Here is a 22,720-nt window from a genome sequence, read left to right as displayed (position 1 = left end):
TGTTAAGCAGGGGGGATTAAACCAATGAAACAGAAGGGGTCTTAGAAGCAGAATTTAGAAGCAGACCAACACACATGTCTGTGTATCTTTCTTTTTTCCTATCCCTGTTTTGCATAAATAAATTATCCTTTCACCTGAAATCTGACGGAGTCTTCTGTGATGCTTCACTGCCTACATTCATTCATCTATGACCAGACTGGCAGATTTCCAAAGGAGACCCTTAGATCCCTTACCCCACTTCATCCACAAAACCTGGATCCAGCTCTACCTGAAGCTTATTTTCACCTCTTGAGTTTCTCGTGTTTTAATTTTTAACTACATGAACTAACACACTTCCATTTGTCGTCTCAGCCAGCACAGATAGATTCCTCGTGATTTACAACCTAAAGCCTTGAATACAGTAGTACTGGAAAACTTTTACATAGAAAGATGCAACCTGCAGACCTATTTATGAGAGTAAATGACTGTAAGCAACTTGAATGTCCCCAAGTGGTTATAAAGCATGCCTCCCATAACAGAATAGTATGCCTTCCTTAGGCTTAAGGCTATCCAACTTCAGAGAAAGCAGTTGCTTTAAAGACACAAGAGTAGAAATTCTCTGCAGCATGATCTCAATTATGTAAATACATGATCTAAGTTCAAAACCAACAAATGTAAACTGACACAGAGTGAAGGCAAAGGAGGGGGATTAAAAAAAAAAACTCTTCCATTTATATGTATTCAATCTTCCGATTTTTCTCCAGAGTGCATTTAATTTTAATTATTTGAGAAAGTAAACTTACAAAAACAACAACAAAAATGCTTTAAGTGGTAATAGGAAAGCAAATGGAAACAAATGACCTGTTATACATATGAAAGCTCTTTAAGTCTCAGATGTCACAAGGAGCCTAAGACATGCCCCCCCCCCTCACTTGTGCTTTGCACAATGGCTGCTCTCGTGTCAAGGCCAAAAGTAGTTTGTTGGGGGTCGGGTGGTGGCTTACATAGTGCAAGGTGCTAGGACTCGCTCAGGGATCCCAGTTCGAGCCCCCGGGTCCCCACTTGCAGAGGAGTGGACTGCCAGGAACAGTGGATTCATAGTGCAGGTGTCCCAGCGATAACCCTGGAGGCAAAAAACAAACAAAAAAAATAAAGTGTGTTTTGGTGTTGCTGGAGTTCTGAAACCAAGTGCAGGAAGAGAAGAATTCTCAGGCTAGTTTACTATGGAAAGGCCAGGAGGTGAATGACATGTTCTACTTAAAGCCCTTTGATTCACCAAGGAAAAATCAGGCTTTCCACGGAAAACCTTAGTAAACAGAGAACACTGTCAGCTAGTGCTCTGAGGTGAGGCTCACTCACTTAAAAAAAGTATGAAGCTTCTGATAGAGATGACCCGTAACAATGGAGAGAGGGATTTATTCGAGGTTTAGGCCCATCATGTCTGTTTGGGAATCTCAAGACTCTTCGAATAGGGCCCCAGCTGATGGGATGGCCTGATAGTGACTAAAGAGTTATCTTTAAAGTATGCCAGTCTCTAGCCCTTATTCAGCTTTTGTAGTCCTTTCTTTGATAAGGTCAGCTTTGGAGTGGTGGAGGCAGGTGTCATAGGAAGTAGGTAAAGAGAGTGTCTAAGTTAAGTAGACACTATTTCATTAGGAACTTTATGGTGTCTTTTTAGTCCCCCCCCCAAAAAAAAGAGTCCTAGAGCCCTGCTTCCCCAGAGCCCTGCCCCACCAGGGAAAGAGAGAGACAGGCTGGGAGTGTGGATCAACCTGTCAATGTCCATGTTCAGCAGGGGAGCAATTACAGAAGCCAGACCTTCCATCTTCTGCACCCCATAATGACCTTGGGTCCATGCTCCCAGAGGGATAAAGAATAGGAATAGGGGAGGGGATGGGATATGGAGTTCTGGTGGTGGGAATTATGTGGAGTTGTACCCTTCTTATCCTATGGTTTTTGTCAGTGTTTCCTTTTTATAAATAAAAATTATTTTTTAAAAATGTATGAATATTTTTTTTTTAAAAATTGGCCATATGTCTAGAACTTCTTAAAACACAGACTGAGTCTTTTCAATACATAGGCTGTCTTTGATATGTTGTCTCTCCCAAAAGCCTAGACCAGGGAGAACAGAAGAAACTGGTAGCACACCTATATATAAGATGCTGGGTATTATACCCCAAACCCTATCAAAGGGACTTTCCAAAGTTAACCCTATCACCAAATAATGTGATGATAACAATAACTATCCATTGTCTTCTTGAACCTTAAGACAACAGGAACCTCACATTTCCACTATAGAGCCTATATTTCCCCCAGTCCTAGAACCTTAGGGTGGGGCCCACTTTTCTGCATGCTTCTCTCAATCAAATCAAATAATATTGCATCCGTGGATCGCAACCTAATCAATGCAACGAGTGCCATCCCAGCATGCTTCACTTCAGACTGTCACCAGAGAATTCAGGTGTGGAATGACAACCCTTCAGCTCCATCACTCGGGTGAGACCTTTCCTTTCATAGTATTCTCTAATTCCATTCCAGGTGGTCCACTCCCCAATAAAGTCCCCAAACCTAGATATAGTCCAAGTCCCCTGAGATAGAGCATAGGTTCACCCGTGCCCATAAACTAGGGGAAAAAATATATACCTGAAAGCAGACGCACATAAGAGCATGCAGGGAATACCCCCCAACACTTCATGTGCACTATTCCAGTCTTTGGGTCCATGATTGGTCAACAATTTGTTTGGCTTTGTATGTTAACTCTCTTTTCAGTCACCAGGTTCCGAATGCCAGCAAGATGCTGACCAGACTTCCTTGGACAGACGACCCCATCAATGTGTACTGGAGCTCCGCTTCCTCAGAGCCCCCACCCTACTAGGGAAAGAGAGAGGCAGACTGGGAGTATGGATCGACCGACAACGCCTATGTTCAGCGGGGAAGCAATTACAGAAGCCAGACCTTCCACTCTGCAACGCACAATGACCCTGGATCCATACTCCCAGAGAGATAGAGAATGGGAAGGCTATCAGGGGAGGGGAGGGGATATGGAGATCGGGTTATGGGAATTGTGCAGAATTGTACCCCTCTTATTCTACGGTTTTGTTAATGTCTCCTTTCTTAAATAAATAAATAAATAAATAAAACATTGTAACCTAAAAAAAAAAGTATGAAGCTGCATTTCCCAAATTTTATGGTATCACGGACCTTGATGACAATAAAATTTGTGTGAAAAACAAACTATTGCTATATATATATTCTGCCATTTTTGCAAAAAGTCCCTATTTTTCTTTAAAAAAAATTATTGCCACCAGGGTTATCACTGGGGCTCAGTACCTTCATGATGAATTCACCACTCCCAACAGCATTTTTTTTCTTTTTATTTGATTGGACAGAGACAAATTGAGAGGAGAGGGGGAAAGGAGAGAGACCTGCAGCACTGCTTCACCATTTGTGAAACTTCTTCCTGCAGGTGGGGACAAGGGGACTTGAACCTGAATCCTTGCTCATGATAATGTGTGCTCAACCAGGTGCACCACTGCTTGGGCCCTGCAAAAAGTTTTGAAGGAAACAGTTCACTCTATAGAATCAAATGCAAATTACTCTGGAGACCACTTTCATCATTCCCAAATGATCCCAGGTTGGTCTTGAAGCCATTTCAATAAAACATTTTAAATGTCCGGGGTGTGGGGGGCGGCGGGTGGTGGTGCACCTGGTTGAGTGCACATGTCACAAAGCATAAGTAGCAGGGTTTGAACCTCCGGTCCCCACCCGCTGTTGAGGGAAAGCCTTGCAAGTAGTGGAGCAGGGCTACAGGTATCTGTTTCTCTCCCTCTCCATCATCCCCTTCCTCTCAATTTCTGGCTGTCTCTATTCAGTAAACAAAGGTTTAAAAAAAAAAAAAAAAAGTCCTGACAACCTTGCCCATGCTTTATTTTGTTTCATTTTGCAATTTTGCTGGGTTGTCAGATAAGAATTTAATAAAATTCATTTGTGCCACAGACAAATCATCAACTATTCCATTTCTGGGAAGTGTGAAGGTTTTACGTAGAACTCACCAACCTCATCTTTCAGTTCAGTTGTTTTGAGTTACATACAGACAAAAACATGGCAAGAACCTCATAGCAGGGAAGGGATTTGTTTTTGTTTTTCAACATTCCTATAACTCAGATGGTGGTGGTGGGGAAATCTTTGATCTGGAAGGCCTTGGAAATTCTAAGCCCCCTTAAGGCACTTCTTTACTTTATTGTTACCCCCTCCCCACACCCCCGCCAGCCCGCCCCAAATCAAAAGAGTAAAAGTACTATTTGTCATGGAAAATTTGGGTGTTACTAAGTACATAACAGCTTTTACTTAAGACTTTAATTCATTTTGTGGGTTTAAGATTTTGGCCAAGTGTTAACAGTCAGGTGTGACAGAAGGCAGACTCACTGGAGAAATGCTAATGTTACTTTTTTGTTTGTTTTTATTTTTTTAGGATAGTGGAAAAACAACTGGCATTAATGCAGGATTTAGAGTGACTAGTCACAGACATTCCATCTGAAGAAAAAAAATCCCATCTGTCAAACATTAAAGAATCAAAAACAAAACCCATTACAAAATCCATAAGTGGAATTTTAATCCCATCACTAGATTTACCAGGATGCCCAAGAGTCAAAGACTTGCAGGGCTTAGGGAGAACTCCACATGTCAGGATTCCTCTGCTGCATCTGAGGCTTTATGAGTCATGCAGGTTTCCACAGCCACTCAGTGTTCAGAGAGGAGAAAGGTCTTTCTTCCCAAACCACACTGCTACTCAGGTTGGCAAAACAGCTCACCTGCCTAGTGTGCTTGCTTTGCCCTGTGAAGCTTCTTCTTCTTCTAGCGTTTGCCCTTCTTCCGTAGCCAGTCAACAGCGTCAGGTTGAGCCTGATGTCTGCTTGTTGCTGGCTTTGAAAGTGACTGGGATCCATGTGGATTCAGTCGGCTAGGAAGGATGGTCAGTTTCCCCAATAAATGGGTACTCACGGGATGCACCACGAGAAGGTCGATCCACTGCAGCCCTGTGAAGCAATCCAGGTTCAAACCTAGCCCAAACATACTGCATTGGAGGAAGCTTTTGTGTTTATCTTTTTTTTTTTCAGTCTATCTGAGAAGTGTCGCATGGTAACCACACTCCAGTGAAGAAAAAATAAAGAAGTGGCTGTTCAAATGACAGTCACCTGAGTGTTACATATTTGTCCTGTCACTTGAATAGCTAGCTCAGTAGCTCAGTTTGAAAGCTTGAGCACCTTTCCTTCCAAGGTAAATATAATAAACCCATCTGTTTCTGGTGACTCTTCGGGACACCAGGACTTATACTGGGACAATGTCATGAGGAAAGGAAATAAGAATCAGCCCAGGGCTGATGGTGCAGTGGCCATAGATACTGAGGTTGGAAAGAGACCTTGGAGGCTATGAATGGATTTGTACCAGTTGTCGGCCAGGTAAGCCTGCCCTGTCCTTCTGCTCCCTGCCTCCTTTCAGAATCAGTAATGGACTCTCCCAACCTGAACCTAGAAACTTCCTCATGCCATGTTCTCATTGCTTACTGTCTGGGTGTCTCCCAATTCCTCCTTGCACTCAAAGCTTCTTCAAGGCAAAGATTAAGCCTTTCTCTTCATCTACTCTCTGGTGGTGTGTCACAGACTATCGATGTTCAATGACTATGTTTAGCATCAATAATCAATGAGAAGGGCTGGGAGGTAGCTCACCCAGAGAGCTATCTGTGTGCCCTTTTCCATGCACAAGGACCCAACACCATCTGGGAGCACCATGCAGGGGGAGGCTTCCATGGTATAGTGGTGTCTCTCCTCCCCTCTCTCTGTCTCTCACCCTCTCTTCTGGAAAAAAAGAAAATAAAAAGTCCACAGGAACTGGTGGATTCTCATAGGCTCAAAACACTGACAAAAATAAAGAAATAAAGAAGGGTGAGTCTGGGGCTGACTGGTGGTGCACCTGGTTGAACACATGTTACAATGTGCAAGGACCTGGGTTTGAGCCCCTGGTCTTCACCTGCCAGAGGAAAGCTTTGCAAGTGGTGAAGCGGGTGTCTCTCCGTCTCCCTCCCAACCTCCCTAATCCCCCTTTCCCTCTTGATTTCTGGCTGTCTCTATTCAACAAATAAAGATAATAATTTTTTTTTAAATCTTAAAAAATAATATTAAGGGAGTTGGGCAGTAGTGCAGCGGGTTAAGCACAGGTGGCACAAAGTGCAGGACGAGCGCAAGGATCCCAGTTCAAGCCCCCGGCTCCCCACCTGCAGGGGAGTCAGTTCACAGGTGGCGAAGCAGGTCTGCAGGTGTCTATCTTTCTCTCGAGTCTCTGTCTTCCCCTCCTCTCTCCATTTCTCTCTGTCCTATCTAACAGTGATGACATCAATAACAACAACAATAAAAAACAACAAGGGCAACAAAAGGGAAAATAAATAAATATAAAAAATAATAATATTAAAAAAAAGAGTCAGCCTGAATGTATAGCCTGAGAAACTTGCAATTCCTCAGGACTAGAAAGACTACTGAACACTGACATTTGCTTTTTGATTTTTTTTCTTTTTTTTAATATTTATTTTATTTATTTACTCCCTTTTGTTGCCCTTGTTGTTTTTTTATTGTTGTAGTTATTATTGTTGTTGTCGTTGTTGGATAGGAGAGAGAGAAATGGAGAGAGGAGGGGAAGACAGAGAGGAGGAGAGAAAGACAGACACCTGCAGACCTGCTTCACTGCCTGTGAAGCGACTCCCCTGCAGGTGGGGAGCCGGGGTTCGAACCAGGATCCTTATGCCGGTCCTTGTGCTTTGCGCCACCTGCACTTAACCCGCTGCGCTACAGCCCAACTCCCACTTTTTGATTTTTTATACTTATTTCAAAGATCTATTTTAGGGGGGGAAAAAATCAACATTTACTACTGATTTCTAGAGTTGAGGTTTGAAGGCTATGATAGAAAGAGACTGGGGGCTGGGGAGATTGCATAATGGGTATACAAAGAGACTTTCATATGTAAGGCTCAGGTGTCAGATTCAATCCCCAGTATCACCATAAACCTGAGCTGAGCAGTGCTCATTGATTTAACACACACACACACACACACACACACACACACACACACACACACATATATATTCAAACACTTTACATTGTGTAATTATGAATGGGGGAGCCTATTTATGTATCTACTACCACTTTATTCTGTACTTTAAAAAAAAAATTATAAAAAGGAAACATTGACTAAACCATAGGATAAGAGGGGTACAACTCCACACAATTCCCACCACCAGAACTCTGTATCCCATCCCCTCCCCTGACAGCTTTCCTATTCCTTAACCCTCTGGGAGTATGGACCCAAGGTCATTATGGGGTACAGAAGGTTGAAGGTCTGGCTTCTATAATTGTTTCCCCACTGAACATGGGCATTGACAGGTCAATCTATACTCCCAGCCTGTCTCTCTCTTTCCCTGGTGGGGAAGGGCTCTGAGGAAACGGAGCTCTAGGACACATTGGTGGGGTTGTTTGTCCGGGGAAGTCTGGTCGGCATCATGCTGGCATTTGGAACCTGGTGGTAGAAAAGAGAGTTAACATACAAAGCCAAACAAATTCTTGACCAATCATGGACCTAAAGGCTGGAATAGTGCAGATGAAGAGTTGGGGGGAGGTCCTCCATTTTGTAGATAGCTAATAGGCATATTTTAGTTAAATTTCAAAGGGCCTGTGGCTATACTAGTGTTTTTTTTTTCCCCTGAGCCTGAAATCTGAGATGCAGGTGGATCCAAGTTATTGTTTGGGGAGATGATGTCATGGCTGGAAAAAGGACCAGAAAGCTGGATCAGGGAAGAGAGTAGCTCCCTAATATGGGAAAGGTGTATAAATATTGTTGACTGTAAACCCCATTGATTTGATGTGATCTGGGGCCTGCCCCTATTCAGCTTAGGAGACTATGTGATCTCTGCATCCCTGTAGCTCTGAGCTCACATTCTGTGGTCATGGGAAGGAACGTTCCAAGCTGCCCCAATATCAGGACCCATCTTCCTCAGGTGTAGCATAGAGTATGTTGTCCATTCTCCCTTCAGAGGATGGAACATTCTCTACCATTTTTGATCCAAGTTGAGGGCAAGGTCCTATGGAGGCCCACAAAGGGGTCTATTGTATTGTTCCTGCTAGGAATGACCAGTAAAAATGGAGAGAGGGACTTATTTGAGGTCTAGGCTCATCACGTTTGGGAATCTCAGGACTCCCTGATTGCGGCCCCAGCTGATGGGCTGGCCTGATAGTGACTAAAGAGTCATCGTTAAAGTATGCCAGTCTCTTGCCCTTATTCAGCTTTTGCAGTCCTTGCTTTGATAGGTTAGCTTTGGAGTGAGTGAGAGAACTGTAGTAGGAAGTAGGTGAGGAGAGTATAATGTCTAAGTGGACATTATTTCATTAGGAACTTTATACTGACTCTCTACAGACTATTGTGTACTTTTGCTTTCAGGTATCTATTTTGCCCTAATTTGTGGATACATGTGAACATTTGCTCTATGTCACGGGACCTGATCTATATCTAGGTTTTGGGACTTTATTAGGAAGTGAACCTCCTGGAATGGAATTAGAGAATCCTATGAAAGGAAAGGTCTCACCCGAGTAATGAGGGTGAAGGGTTGACATTCCATGCCTGGCGTCTCTGGACAGTCTGAAGTGAAGCGTGCTGAGGTGGTACTCATTGCGTTGATTAGTTGATTAGGTTGGGATCAGCGGATGCAATATCATTTGGTATGACTTGAGAGAAGCATGCAGGAAAGTGTGCCCCACCCTAGAGTTTCCAGGACTGGGGGAAATATAAGCCTTAAAGAGGAAGCGGGCGGTTCCTGTTGTCTTAGGGTTTAAGAAGACAATAGATAGTTATTGCTATGATCACATTATTTGGCAATTGGGTTAACTTTGAAATATCCTTTTGTTAGGACTTGCTGTATCATACACAACATCACCATAATTTATGTCCTTCGGCATTGTTTGTATATATAGCTGTGCCACCAGTTGCTTCTGTTCTCCCTAGACTAAGCTTTTAAGAGAGTCAACATATCAAAGACTCAGCCTATGTATTAAAAAGGCTCAGTCTGTGCTTTAAAAAGTTTGAGATATTCAATCAATTTTCCCCTCTCATATTAATTAAATATTGATTTATATGACTACAAATTAATAGGAGTGTACATTTGGATGTTTGGCTTCACCGGGCAGGGGGTGGGGGAGGGGGTGGGATGGGACACAGTCTATTCCAGACTTTCTATGAAGGCTATGCTTTTTGTTTTATTCATTGTTATGGTTTCACTACTTCTGAATGACTTTTGTAGATAGAGAGAAGGAGAGAGGAAAAGACAGCCCAGCACTGATACTTTGCTAGTGTGGTAAGGTTGGGGCTCAGACCTGGGCTACCTACATGGCAAAGCAGGCATGCTCCCAGGTGGGTTATCTTGCCAGCCTTAAGGCTAGAGTGCCAACTTTACTCAGATTCAACTTTACAAGGCTACCAAGGATTTAGAACAATGTCCCTGTCATCTTCCATGGTGAGTAAAAATTACCATGATAATCAGATACATAAAAGTTCACAGACAAGAAGAGTGTAAGTCTTACCTTTTTTTTTTTTTTGCCTTACTTTGTAGTATCACTGATCAGTTAGACCATTGTGTTAAAGGCATCCCTAGCCTTTCGTAGCTCCCATTCTCCCAGCATAGTTTAATTTTCCACCCCCCCTTTGGAAGTATGGATTTTTTTTAATTAAAAAGAGTTCAATACTTCTGAAAATATGCAACATAAAAAAGAATTTGAGACTCCCTAGGCTTGAGGTCCTCAGGCTTGACTGTGCAGTAGAACCAACCAGAGGGTTGATGTCAATTTCCAGGCTCCACTCTCCGCTGGCCTCATTCTGAGAGTCCAGGGCAGGACCTAAGAACAAGCAGTTGCAACCTCGCGGGGAATACAGATGTTGACACTGCTGTGCCAGAGTCCAAATGTCAAAAACTATTGCTCTGCGGTGTCACAAAACTATAGTTTTGAAAAATGCTAACCCAGCTCAGCTATCTACTTGTAAAGCAGCATTGATATATATTTTTAAAATAATTTTTCTTGACTTGATAAAACAGAGAAATTGAGGACAGGGAGATAGTGAGAGACAGACATCTGCAGACCTACTTTATCACTTATGAAGCTTCTTAAGTGGGAAGCGGGGACTTGAACCAGGGACCTTCTGCATGCTAACATCTGCACTTAACCAGGTGTGCACCACCTAGTCCACTAAAGCAGCACTGATTTTTAGCGTTGAACTAAAATACACTGATATACACCCGGTATGGTAATGCAGTATTACTTTGTTGGTATGCTTCTAAATTCTGCTTCTAAGACCCCTTCAGTTCCATTGGTTTAATCCCCCCTGCTTAACACTGTATTCTATTTACATAAACCACTGCTAACTAAGCACCACCCTGCCTCTAGGGCATTGGTTTAATCCTGCTGGTTCATACTCTCTTTTTGCTCCACCCCCTCTCCTTGTCACATCCTGATTTCCACCAATCTCTTTTTGCTCCACCCTCTCTACGTCACATCTTGTTTCCACCCTACTTGGCGAGTATATATACAGCTGCTCTGTCACCAGGATCATCAGAAGCACTTCACCAGGACTTCTGTCTCTAATAGGCTCTGGAGAGAGCCTATAAGCTGATCTGCACTGGCAGCCCCAGGATATATAAGGACAAGATTGTGATTAGAGATAGCTTAGATTGCGCTGCATTCCACATGAATAAAGAGATACTGCTTCCCAGCTCAGCCATGAGTCCCTGGTCATCTGTCTCCCGCCCGCGAAGCTAGCCTGGCATTACTTCAATAAAAATATGGGATAAAAATTTTCATGTGGACCTGGGGGATTGAACCAAGGGCCTTGCAAGTATACTCTGCTGCTAGCCATTTCCTCAGCCTAATTTTCTATTTTTTGAAAGGCAGGAGAGCACCAAAGTACTAAGCCAGCAACCATGGAGTTATGCTCACCTCTGTCTTGGGTGTCCTTACCCAAACCATGCGCCACACTGTGTATCAAGTTGGTCTGCAATTTGTAGAAAAATCTCTGTTCTCTGAACAAACTAGTAAAATGAACCAAGGATCTGGACAGATGTAAGCAAATCCTGAGTCCAAGGGCAGCTCGGTTCTCAAGCCCCTGCTGTGATGTATGTAACCAACACTAGGCTAGGGGACAGGACAGGCTGTTGGCCAGCTACCCACCCTTCAGCCAAGGGTCCTGAGAGCTAGTCCCAGGTTCACACTGGAGAGTTGGGGGAGCCAAGTTAGATGCTATGTACAAGCATGGGGTTCATGCTCTTTGCAGGGGACAAGAGGAAGAAAGACACTAACCCAGCCACTAAAATAACCACAGCTGGTGAGGACTACAAGCAAAGGCCAGTTTGGCTGATTGGCTGGGGGAATAGCAAGAGGGGCTTAAGGGGACAAGGAGAGGGGGACAGGGACATTATTGGGCAATTTGGAGGAGAGTGATAGGATCTCATAGCTTCTATGCTTCTGTGGAGAATCAGTTGACTAGTAAAAATGGAAGCCGGGAGGGGCTCAGGAGATCACTCATCTGGTAGAGTGCAGGGATATGGATTTGAGTATCTGGCCACCCTACTGGGAACACCTGCATGGAGGAAGCTTCACAAGTGGTACAGCAGTACTTTGGCGTCTCTCCCCGCCCCCCTCTGAAAAAAGAAAGAAGAGTCCACTAGGAGGAGAAGAATCATGCAGGTGCAAAGCCCCAGGGACAACCCTGGTGGCAAAAACAAAAATGACTGGCAAATCACTCACGTGGATAGTCTACCTGCTTCATCAGGCACACAACCCAGGTTCAAGTCTCAACCCCAACCCAACAAGCTGGAGGACATTTTGGTGCTGTGGCTTCTTCCTCCTTTTTTCCCCTCCCTCCCTCCCACCCTCCTTTCCTCCCTCCCCTTCGATGCTTTCATTTCTCTTTCCTTCCCTCCCTTTCATCCATTTTCCTTTCTGCCTCTCTCTGTTTCTCTTTTTTTTTTTTTTGTGCTTAACCCACTGCACTACCACCCGAACCCTGAGGATGATCAGTTCTAATCTCTACTTTCAGTTCTCTTGAATTCATACCCAGAAATAGAATTGCTGTATCATATGGAAATTTTTTTTTTAAATAATTTATTTCTTTATTGGGGAATTAATGTTTTACATTCAACAGTAAATACAATACTTTGTACATGCATAACATTCCCCAGATTCCCATTTAACAATACAACCCCCACTATCATCTTTCATGGACCTGTATGTGGGTGGGTAGGGAAAATACAGGTCCATGTTTCTCTCTTTCTATCTGAACAAGTCAGTCCATAGCAGTGATGCCCAGTGTTATAAAGGAAGCCAGGAAACCTGAATGTATCTGAAACAAAGAAGAGAGTTTGGTTTGAGCAAATGAGAGAGGAAAGTAATCTGCAGTTTACAATGTACAGAAATACTAAGAACTTTGACAACACTAGTTTTTCAGATGTGAAGATGCATGTGTGCATCAAAGCCACACATATATAGCAGCATGTCTAAGGTGACACTGAGGGGAAGTAGGTGTGAGGTTCAAGTCCTCATCCTCTTTACTGACTCTTGCTCTTCTTGTGTAGTTTTCCCTCCCTCTTTCTCAGACTGTGGTGGAATCTGTAAGAAGACACACCTAAGAAAGCTATCATGAGGCTTCAACGGCATGCTCTGTGGACAAGAGTTGAGCCAATATCGCTTGGCACCCAGATCACAGTTCAATCACACTAGCCACAAAATGACTATTCTTCTCACTGATGTGTCAGTTCTTTCTCAAGAACAGTTTATAAAACTGTTTTCGACTTACAAGAACTCCATGGGCTTGGGGCTGGTGGTGGTGGACCTGGCTGAGCATACATGTTACTTTGCACAAGGATTCAGTCTTGAGTCCCTGGTCCCCACCTGCAGGGGGGAAGTTTCAAGAGTGAAGCAGTTGTGCTGCAGGTTGTGCTGTCTCTTTCTCAAGCTCCCTATCTCTCTCCCTTTTCGCTTTCAATTTCTCTCAGTTCTATCCAAAAAAGACAGAGAAGGTGAGGGGTGGCCACCAGGAGTTATGGATTCTTGTACTGACACCAAGCCCCAGCAATAACCCTAATGGCAACAACAACAATAAAAACAAACAACTAGGCTAGACAGTGATGCACCTTGCTAAATGCACGTGTTACCATGTGCAAGGGCCTGGGTTCAAGCACCTGGTTGCCACCTGCAGGGGGGAAGCTTCACTAGTGGTGAAGCAGTGCTGCTGGTGTCTCTCCTTTTATCTTTCTCCCCTCTCAATTTCAGACCTATCAAATCAGAAATAAAATAAATAAAAGCAAATATTTACAATTCCATAGAATATATAGGAAAATATGGATACCTTAGCAGATTTCAGAAAAGAGGTAACTCTTTGAATTTCTGCTAGTTTATGAAAAGGAAAAGGGAAAGAAAAGAAGAGAAGAGAAAAGAAAAAAAGAAAAGAAAAAAGAAAAGAAAAGTAAAGCTTCGTGGACTGATGCATGAACAGCCCTTAGTCTGACACCAGCCAGTGCGGCCCCCACAGGAGCTCAGTTGATAGCAATATCCCAATGGACAGAGCAGAGCTGAAGAAACTCTCATCTGCTGCCTCTACAGCTGCTTCTAACGAGGACAGAATATAGGTCCCATTTCCTAGATCAGATGCACAGGTACCCTCATAGGACAAAAGAAAAATATTTTTTTTTCTAGTAAAATCGCATGGAATCCAATGGCTTGGCATTTTGCTACATCCTCCCTGCTGCCCAAACAAATGCCCTTTTACCCTAACTACAGTCCCAACTCAATTCTATACCTGTATGGGCAGAAAGCATCTCAGCTGCAGACGTCTCAGCAATGATTTAGTGTCTGCTCCTTCCCTGAGTTTCCAAGGCCAAATTCAGAATCTTTTCAGTATTGAGAGTAAAAGCCAAAGCAGAGCCAAGATTAGAAGGAAAGCTTTGAAGCTGACTCTAGAGACCAGAACATATAGCCTTATTTACTGAGCTTTCAATCCAATTCACTGGAATCATGACTCCCTAGGAAGTGGCTGAAACTTCCAGACAATAAGGATCATGTCTGTTCTTCAGGTGATTAGTACAGTGCCTTTATTTCAGCAAGGGAACTCGTATTCAACAACAGAGTAAATGTTCATATAGGATGTTAAAGTCACGACTCAAGCTTGTCTGTCCTCCTCACTGCTTCTTTTTTTAAAAGAGAATATACAAAGATATCTTTTAAAAAAAATGTATTTATCCTTTTGTTGTCCTTGTCTTTTTATTGTCTAGTTATTGTTGTTGTTATTGATGTCATTGTTAGGACAGAGAAATGGAGAGAGGAGGGGGAGACAAAGAGGGGGAGAGAAAGATAGACACCTGCAGACTTGCTTCACCACTTGTGAAGCGACTCCCCTGCAGGTGGGGAGCTGGAGGCTCGAACTGAGATCCTTCCGCTTTGCGCCACCTGCACTTAACCTGCTGCGCTACCACCCAACTCCCCCCATTCTACTTTCTATATTTCAATGTCCTAAGTACCTCCTGAGTATAGTCATAGTTGAGATTTAGCCATGCTGTAGCTTGTGTCAGAATTCCCTTTCCTTTTTTAAGGTGGAATTATATTCCACTGTATGTTTTGTTTTTACTTACCCATTCTGCTAATCACTCATCTATCAGTCAACACTTCAGTTGCTTCTACATTTTGACAACTGTGAATAATGCCATCCTGAACTTGGGAAAGTAAGTCTGTTCAAGTTCATGGCTTCCCTTCTTCTGGGTTTAAACCCAGAAGAGAAATTACTAGATCATCTGGTTATCTTGCGTTCACAATTCTTGAAAACTCACCATAATACTCTTGAAAGAACCTGTACCATCCCGCACCTCCACCTGCAAGGCACCTGGATTCCCGTGTCTCTATGTGGTCGCCAACACTTGCCACTGTCTGCTCTGGTAGCTGCCATTCTAACAGGTTCATGTAAGTCCACAACCTGTCACTTGAGGGAGCTGCTATCAATCAGTCCACACTGACCAGTCAGATAGATGGAAGTCACTTGCTATTTCCAGCTGTGTGGATGAGACTTCTACACTTTTTCAAATGAGCTTATGGCTGTAGGGTTTACTAGGAGATGTTATTCGGTTAGTATATTTTGTCCACTGGTGAAAGTGAGAGGAGAGAGGGAGGGCACTAGGGACACAAGCATAGAGGATGGTCAGGTGATGAGGCTGGGGATGGGGGGGCAGAGACAGACAGAGAGGTGCTGCGTGAAATAGTGCAGGTGGGGGTGGGAAGGATATGGAAATCAGCTCCAGGGAAGTTACCAAATCCAAGAACTAGAATGAGGGCTGAGGGCTCTTTCCATATCGTGGCTTGTTGTTTTCGCCGGGCTGGCTTCATGGGCGGGTAACAGACAACCTGGGACTCATGGCTGGGTTGTATGCAGTATCTCTTTATTCATTCAGGATGCAGCGCAATCTATACCAAGCTAAGCTAAACTAAAAACTACAATCTTGTCCTTATAAATATACTAGCCCAGTAGGGTGGGAACAGGATGCGACGCAGAGAGGGTGGAGAGAAAAGTGACTGGTGAAAATCAGGGTATGACAAGGAGAGGGGGCAGAGCAGGTGAGAATTCTACCACTAAACCACCAATGCCCTGGAGGGAGGGTGGTGCTTGTTAACAGTGGTTATGTAAATAGAATGAAGTGGTTATGTAAATAGAATAGTGTTAAGCAAGGGGGATTAAACTAATGAAACAGAAGGGGTTTTTAGAAGCATACCAACAATTCCCCCTTTCTTTTTAACTAATGGCCATAGTATCAGGATTGTGGGGTGAATAGAAACCTATATCATACAGGCGTTTTCAAAAGAACTGGCACAAACATGGAGAAACATGTAAGCGGGCAACAAGAACCAGTGTGCTGCCAAGGGAAGGCCTGAGGGGGCCATTTTTTGCTTCTGTGGGCAAAACTTTATCAGCTTAAAAAAAACATTTCCTGCCTCTGGGGGGCATACTTGCCTTGACAGGCATTTTCTAGCATGGGGGGAGGGTGAGGCCTAGAGTCCCAAGGCATGGCTGCAGTCAGTGTTTGAGAAACCCAGCAGCATAAAGGAAGCTGCTAGTTTTGTGCAAAGTGTCCGAGGTGTACCAGTGAGTCCGATAGAAGTCCAAAGCAGATGTCCACCGAAGAATTGCCAAGGGGTGAATTGTTGTACGTCTGTCTCAATGGGGAATGTCAGCCATCGGAATTCTGCTTTTCTGTAGAGAATTTGACAGCTGCAATTCACTTACTTATGAAACAAAACTTGTAGCAGGTTAGAAGTTTACCACAATTTATAACTCTATCACAATTGGAAGTCTCTTCCAGCACAATTCCAAGGCTATTTAAAGTTCAAACAATAAAATGTGGAAAGGCAAACATGAACCATAGAAAGAAAAAGGCCTCAGGCATGAGAATTATTAGCATGACCATAGAGCAATCTAACGTTTCTAATTGAGAAGGAATTTGAGACTTTTACATATCAACAATGTCTTTTTAACCTTTTGTTACACCCATTCAGGATGGAGACACACCCTAGGTGTGCGCAGGTTTTTTTTTTTAGACCAACTTAGTTAAAATATATTGATTGTTAACTAACTTTTACCTCAGACTTTAAATGTAAGTTAATTTTATCTTTATGAGAATTACGTTGAAAACCTTTTTCATTTAACTTTGTCTGGTAAGAATATAGCCTTAAAGTTACATTCTTAACCTTAAAGTTAATGCTACCAAACTTTAAACACACAGGTAAACATGGCCTTTAATACACAAGGAGAGAAACTTTTGTTACGAAGACATGTCATTTCAAACATGAATTCAGATCTGTACTGTCTTAGCCATTTGGGGAGTGCGTTGTCCAGCAGTGGCCTCTTGGGCAGCTTCACTTCTAGGAATTGTAGGTTGCGATCTCTGGACGAATCTCTGCGTATTATAGCTCGTCTGCCTTCAGACCCAAGCCGGAGATCTCGGCCAGGGGGCCCAGTTTCGGCAGGGAGCCCGCGGTCTCCGGGGGGTCCGGGATCTGTCCAGACTTCATAGCACGAGGGCGGGCGGGCCAGCCTTGCAGAAGGCGCGGGCCGAGGTGCCACGGGGTGGCGGCCAGGATAGGCTGCTGCGGCCCTGCCCCATGGCCCTGCCATGTTGGCCGAGCAGCGTGGAGGGAGCCAGGGCCCAATGTCCCGCGCCATGAGGCAGAAAGCTGGCTCATGTGGGCTGGCGTTGGGCTCCTGTGAGCTGCCGTTGGGCAGAAACCACAGAGTGGTCCAGAGATAAATGTTCCAGAAACAGCGAAACAGTCTCGTTAAGAAAGGGCAGAGGCCTTTGGAGATCTCTTCACAAGCAGAAGAGAAGGTCATAGTACATAGGTAGCCAAATTGTCTTCACTTATCTGAGAGATGCGCAGGTCAGGTCCACGTGGGCGCCATTTGTTGTTAATGTTCGTAGGCGCCAGCAGGCCAGGCTAGCTTCGCGGCGGTAGACAGAGACGACCAGAGACTCGGGGACACAGCTGGGCTGAGAAGCTGCAGTTTAATCTTTATTCATGAACGGGCAAATCACCACACCATGTGCTTCCCAATCATTCTCCCTCCGCTGCTGCTGCTGGGACTCTGGGCGTCCTTAGCATAGGGGGCGGGGAGAAAGCGGGGCGCAAAACTAGCAAGGGCCAAACCATTTCTCTCAGAGGTAGGGGGAAGGGGACCAAACCAACACGAAGAATACCAACACAATCCAACAGTACCACCCCTGAGCATATATCCAAAGGACATGGAGCACTAATTCAAAAGGACATGTGCAACTCTATGTTCATAGATGCACTGCTCACAATAACCAAAAATATAGAAACAACATAAATGCCCAAGGACAGAAGGCATTTCCATGAAATTTTATTTTATTTTAAATATTTCATTTGTTTATGAGAAGCAGAGGGAGAAAGAGAACACCAGAGCATCATTCTGGCACACGTGATACAAGGAATCAAACTCAGGACCCTATGCTCAAAAGCCCAAAGACTTATTTACTTTGCTGCCTCCCAAGCCTCATTTTTTTTTACTCTCTCTCTCTCCTTTTAATGAATTCTTTTTTTATCATTATCTTTATTTACTTGGATAGACACATCCAGCCATGCTTTACCACTTGCAAAGCTTTCCCCATGCAGGTGGAGACCAGATGCTCAAACCCAGGTCCTTGCGCATAGTAACATGTGCACTCAACCAGGTGTGCCACTGCCTGGCCTCTCTAATTATTCTCTAAATTGAGTTCTAGGGGCTGGGTGTTGGCAAATCCAGATGTGTGTACACACTACAATGCACTAAGAACAAGGTTTGAGCCCCTGCTCCCCACCCTCAGAGGGGCAGCTTTGCAGTGGTAAAGCAGGGCTGTCTCTCTGTCGCTCTCATTCCCTCTTCTTAAAAAATATTTAAGAGCCAGGTAGTAATGCACCTGGTTGAGTGCACATATTATAAGGCAGAAGGATCCAGGTTCTGAAAGACATTATTTTTGTGGTTTTGGACTTTATGGCCATTTTACACAAAATGCTAAATATGCGGCATCCACCAGTGGAATTTTTAAAATAGAAAAAAATGGAAATATTCATTAATATAGTCCTGGTTACACAAAATAGAGATGTCAGCATAGCCTAAGAATGTACTTTATATATACACAGCTACTATGAAAAGAGGTCAAAAGAAAATAGGTGGAAAACTATGAAACTTATATGCTACCATTTTTCTAAGAGGGAAGTGGAATAGATGTCCACTAACTGTATAATCTTAACTGGCCTAAGGATGAAACATCTCTGCAAGTTTACACATAAACTAAGCCCAGTGGTTGTGTGTGGGAGGGCAGTCTCTTTCTCTCTCACCTCCCTCTCTCTCTCTTCCCCCTTCCCTTTCTCTCTTCCAGACAGAGACAAAGAGGCAGAGAGTGAAAAAGATACCGCCACCAAAAATGTCTTTCAGTGAGGTGGGGATCAGACTTGAACCTGGGTCCCACACATGCCAAAGCAGTGTACTATTCAAGTCAGCTATTTCACCAGCCCTTGATTACATCTTTCAACTGTGGAAAACATAATCCACTGTCTTTCCAGCGAATATCCCTAAACTGCAGATGCCAGGAAGTTATGACTCCCGGAAGCCAGGTATGGAGGACAAGGAGCTGCTGAAGATGTGCTTCTGCAAGTTGCTTCTGGGGAAGTGGAAGTAGTGAGTGTCATCTTCCTGCCCCTTTGGGTTAGGGATGTGGGCAGGGCAAGCAAGACCATGAATGAAGAGAAGCAATTATGCTGGAGGAGGTGATAGCAGGGTACTTTGTTCCAATGTCTACTTACCAGCCTCCTGAAGCTGCTGTAAGGCAGTTTTTTTCCCCCTTCTTTTTTGGGGGGTGGGGATGGTTAGTTACTTATCCTACTAGCTGATTCCTGGTTCTAACTATTACAGTGACATATGTTTTCTCTTTTTCTTTTCTACTTTAGTAGCTCCAACAGCAGCCTCCTGACTCCATGAATTCTTGCTAAAAATAGAAAATAGAGGTTGCAGCTCTCTTGCCAGGTAGATTGGGAGAGGGGTGGTCAGAATGTTCTGGAAATTGTTTCTAGAGGGGGTGGGGGTATATAGCATAATGGTTATCTAAAGAGACTCTCATGCCTGAGGCTCCAAAGTCCTAGGTTCGATCTCCCGCACCACTATAAACCAGAGCTGATCAGTGCTCTGGTTAAAAAAAAAGTTCCTAGTGGACTCCCACCCCCACCCACTCCCCCATATCATTCCTTTCAACCTGTATAAGATTTTGTGAAACATTTGATTTCTTATACTACAATTCTTTTTTTTTTTTGCTTAAAACACACACCATAGATTTTATTTCTGCAATGATTCCAACAGGTGAAATTACATTTTAAATAAAAAAAAAATCACTGAAAATTTTTAATCCTCAAAAAAAAAATCTTTGAGTAATATCTCATCAAGATGATTTGTCTTTATATTTAAAAAAAATCTTCTGTAAATTTAAATTTTTTTCATCATGGCAAGTCCACATTATTTAGTTGGCATACACTGGCTTAGCAAATTAGATAATTTAACACATCTTGTGAGATTAAAACTCAATGTCTGTGTAACAAATGAAAGGTTGTATGTGTCTGTAAAATGATGAGACCCCATTTGCGCTTCTCCTAAAACCTCTGGGATGGGAGACAAATCTACATAGTTTTTATTCTTTTATTTTTATTTAGCTCAAAATAGCTAAAAACAAAAACATTTGAAAAATACCTTTAATATTTGATTTTTTTTTGGCTGGTAGTTATTGTTTCCTGCATGTAGTAACATGTCTAATCACATAATGAGATCTCTAAGTTTGCAGCTATCTTCAAACCTGGCTAGTTAGATCTTAATTAAAAAAAAATTTTTTTCAATAGTAGTTCTGACTCTAAATGTCTTCCACCAGCATGGAAGCTTATTAAAACTAATAAGCAATAAAAACAGGCTGCATGATTAGTAAGTTCTGAATGAAATGCTCAAACACAGCACATACACAGAACTTGCAGATATGCTCTTGATCTTTATTATTCAGGGGAGTTCTATCACAAATTCATTGAATCTAATTCATTCCATATATGAGGTCAGCAAAACGGTGAGGGAGGTCATGGATGGACACTCCCACTGCAACAACACATGCTCAAGTGAGTGGACACCCTTGAGTCAGTCCAGACAGGTAGTGCTGTCATCTGGCTTTGGCTCCATCGCTGTCAGTTCACATCTGCCTCTTCAAGGGCACACACCTTGCAGAGCTCACGGTGATAGTAGTGTTTAAAAGTATGTGTTTTTCCATACAGAATGGGGTCTGGACAAACACCGACAACTTTACAGACACAGTCTTTCACCACTGGAAGAAAAGCCAGTCATAGGTAGACATTTCCAATGTGGTGTCTTTCCAATGGCTTTCAAGGACAATCATTTACATTTTTTAAAGTATTTCTTTCTTTCTTTCCTTCCCTTTCTTTCTTTCTTTCTTTCTTTCCTTCTTTCTTTCTTTCTCTTTATTTCTTTCTTTCTCTCATTTCTTTCTCCCTTCCTATCTTATAGAGACAGAGAGAAACTGAGAAGGAGGCAACAGAGAAGGAAGAAGGAAGAGAGAGACCCTGCAGCACTACATCACCGATTGTGAAGTCTTCCCTCCATCAGGAGCTTCAATCTGGGGCCTTATACACTGTAATGTGTATGCTCTACTAAATGTGCCACCATCCATCCCCTAGTGTGTTTTTTTTAATTATTATTTTTTAAATTGGACAGAAACAGAGAGATTGAGAGGAAGTAGGAGATAGACAGAGATGGAGATGGAGATAGAGACGGGAGACCTGCAGCACTGCTTCACCGCCTGTGAAACTTTCTCCCTGCAGGTAGGGACCAAGGATATGAACCCGAGGACTTGTGCACGGTAATGCGTATGCTGCATTTCAATGAGGAAGAGGCCAGAGCATCACTCTGCCACTTTCTGTGTCACTGGGGATTGAATCCAGGGCTTCAGGCATGTAAGGCATGCTTTCACCCTAGCCACTTCTCTGGCCCCTAAGAAAGATCTTAATAGCACATTTTATCATTTATACAGGAAAAGCAAGCTCTGGAAGTTGGTATGACGCCACAATAAGGTATACAAGCGCCATGATTAAAGCCCTGGTATTGTCAGCTCAGTTCAATTTCCAGTTTACTTCCTCTCTCACATTGAGTACAGTGTGTTTCTCTGACGTTCACCCAGTGCCAGCATTTCAGAACACGTCCATCACTGGTTGAGAAAAATCTCCTGATGAGACAATGAATGTGTCCAAAATTCCAAACCAAAGAAACCCTACCAAAGTTGATCAGTTTCAGTGCTATTTGGAGCAAGGTTGTTGATCTTCTTTCTTTCTTTTTTTCTTTCTTTAAATTAGCAAGTGGCATGAGAGAAGCAGAGAGCGAGCTTATTACCCCACTTGCTGCTCCCTGGAATCTTTTCTCACCTTTCCCTGGGCTTCTAAATTGGCAGCTACATCCTACTTCCTAAACACTTGGCCTTCACCTGGGCAGCCCAGGTTCCATTTCTATTTTTAAAGGCACCGTTTCCAATAGAAATGTCCCTGCCCTGAATTAAGCTGGGACTGTGAGTTTTTACCAGGAGCTGGATCTGTTATGTCATCAAGTTTAGGTTAATTCGGTAGATATCGATTTCCTCGACTTCGAAACTTGCTGCTTCCAGTCATGCAGGATTTCTACCTGGGCTGCAGATGAGGATAAAATATCCCGTGGAGAACACCTTCAATAACCACATTTGGACAATCTGGAGGGGGGGGGGGAAAGGAAGAGGATTTTTCTTTTTCTCATGGATAAAACATAATTGCATCCTGCACTCAGAAGTACAGAGGGGCCAACAGGAAGTGAGCAAGCAGTTTACATGGGGCGCAGGTCATCCTTGTTTCTGAGGTGCTTGCTAGCTGTCACCCCACTTCAACCCATGGCCATCCTCTTTCCTGCACCACCATGCACGGCAGAATTGCACAGAAAAATTTGTAGCTTATTGATTTAAGGGATGTTCTAATGTTTAATGCTTCCGGGTGCCAGCTGTCTGTCTGTCTGTCTGTCTCTCTCTCTGAATGTTTGCTCACAAGGAAGATGGATTACA

General features: G+C 43.3%; 1 protein-coding gene and 1 long non-coding RNA gene across 2 annotated transcripts in view; both read right to left on the bottom strand.

Annotated features, from left to right (window-relative positions):
• Positions 1-20,606: 20,606 nt before the first annotated feature.
• LOC132534047 (uncharacterized) overlaps positions 20,607-22,720 on the bottom strand; it is a 590,553-nt gene continuing 588,439 nt past the window's right edge. Inside the window, exon 2 of the long non-coding RNA XR_009545759.1 lies at positions 20,607-21,050. This is a non-coding gene — a long non-coding RNA (uncharacterized LOC132534047). The remainder of the gene's footprint in view (positions 21,051-22,720) is intronic.
• Positions 20,607-22,720, bottom strand: part of SNX24 (sorting nexin 24) — a 155,606-nt gene continuing 153,492 nt past the window's right edge. Inside the window, exon 7 of the mRNA XM_007527597.3 lies at positions 20,607-22,378. Within this exon, the coding sequence (XP_007527659.1) occupies positions 22,311-22,378 (68 nt within the window). The 3' untranslated portion in view covers positions 20,607-22,310. The remainder of the gene's footprint in view (positions 22,379-22,720) is intronic.

The sequence above is a fragment of the Erinaceus europaeus genome, chromosome 2 (assembly GCF_950295315.1).
Source record: "Erinaceus europaeus chromosome 2, mEriEur2.1, whole genome shotgun sequence".
Classification (NCBI taxonomy): Eukaryota; Metazoa; Chordata; class Mammalia; order Eulipotyphla; family Erinaceidae; genus Erinaceus; species Erinaceus europaeus.
Note: the sequence above shows the minus strand (reverse complement) of the source record. Positions and strands in the feature narration are given on the sequence as shown.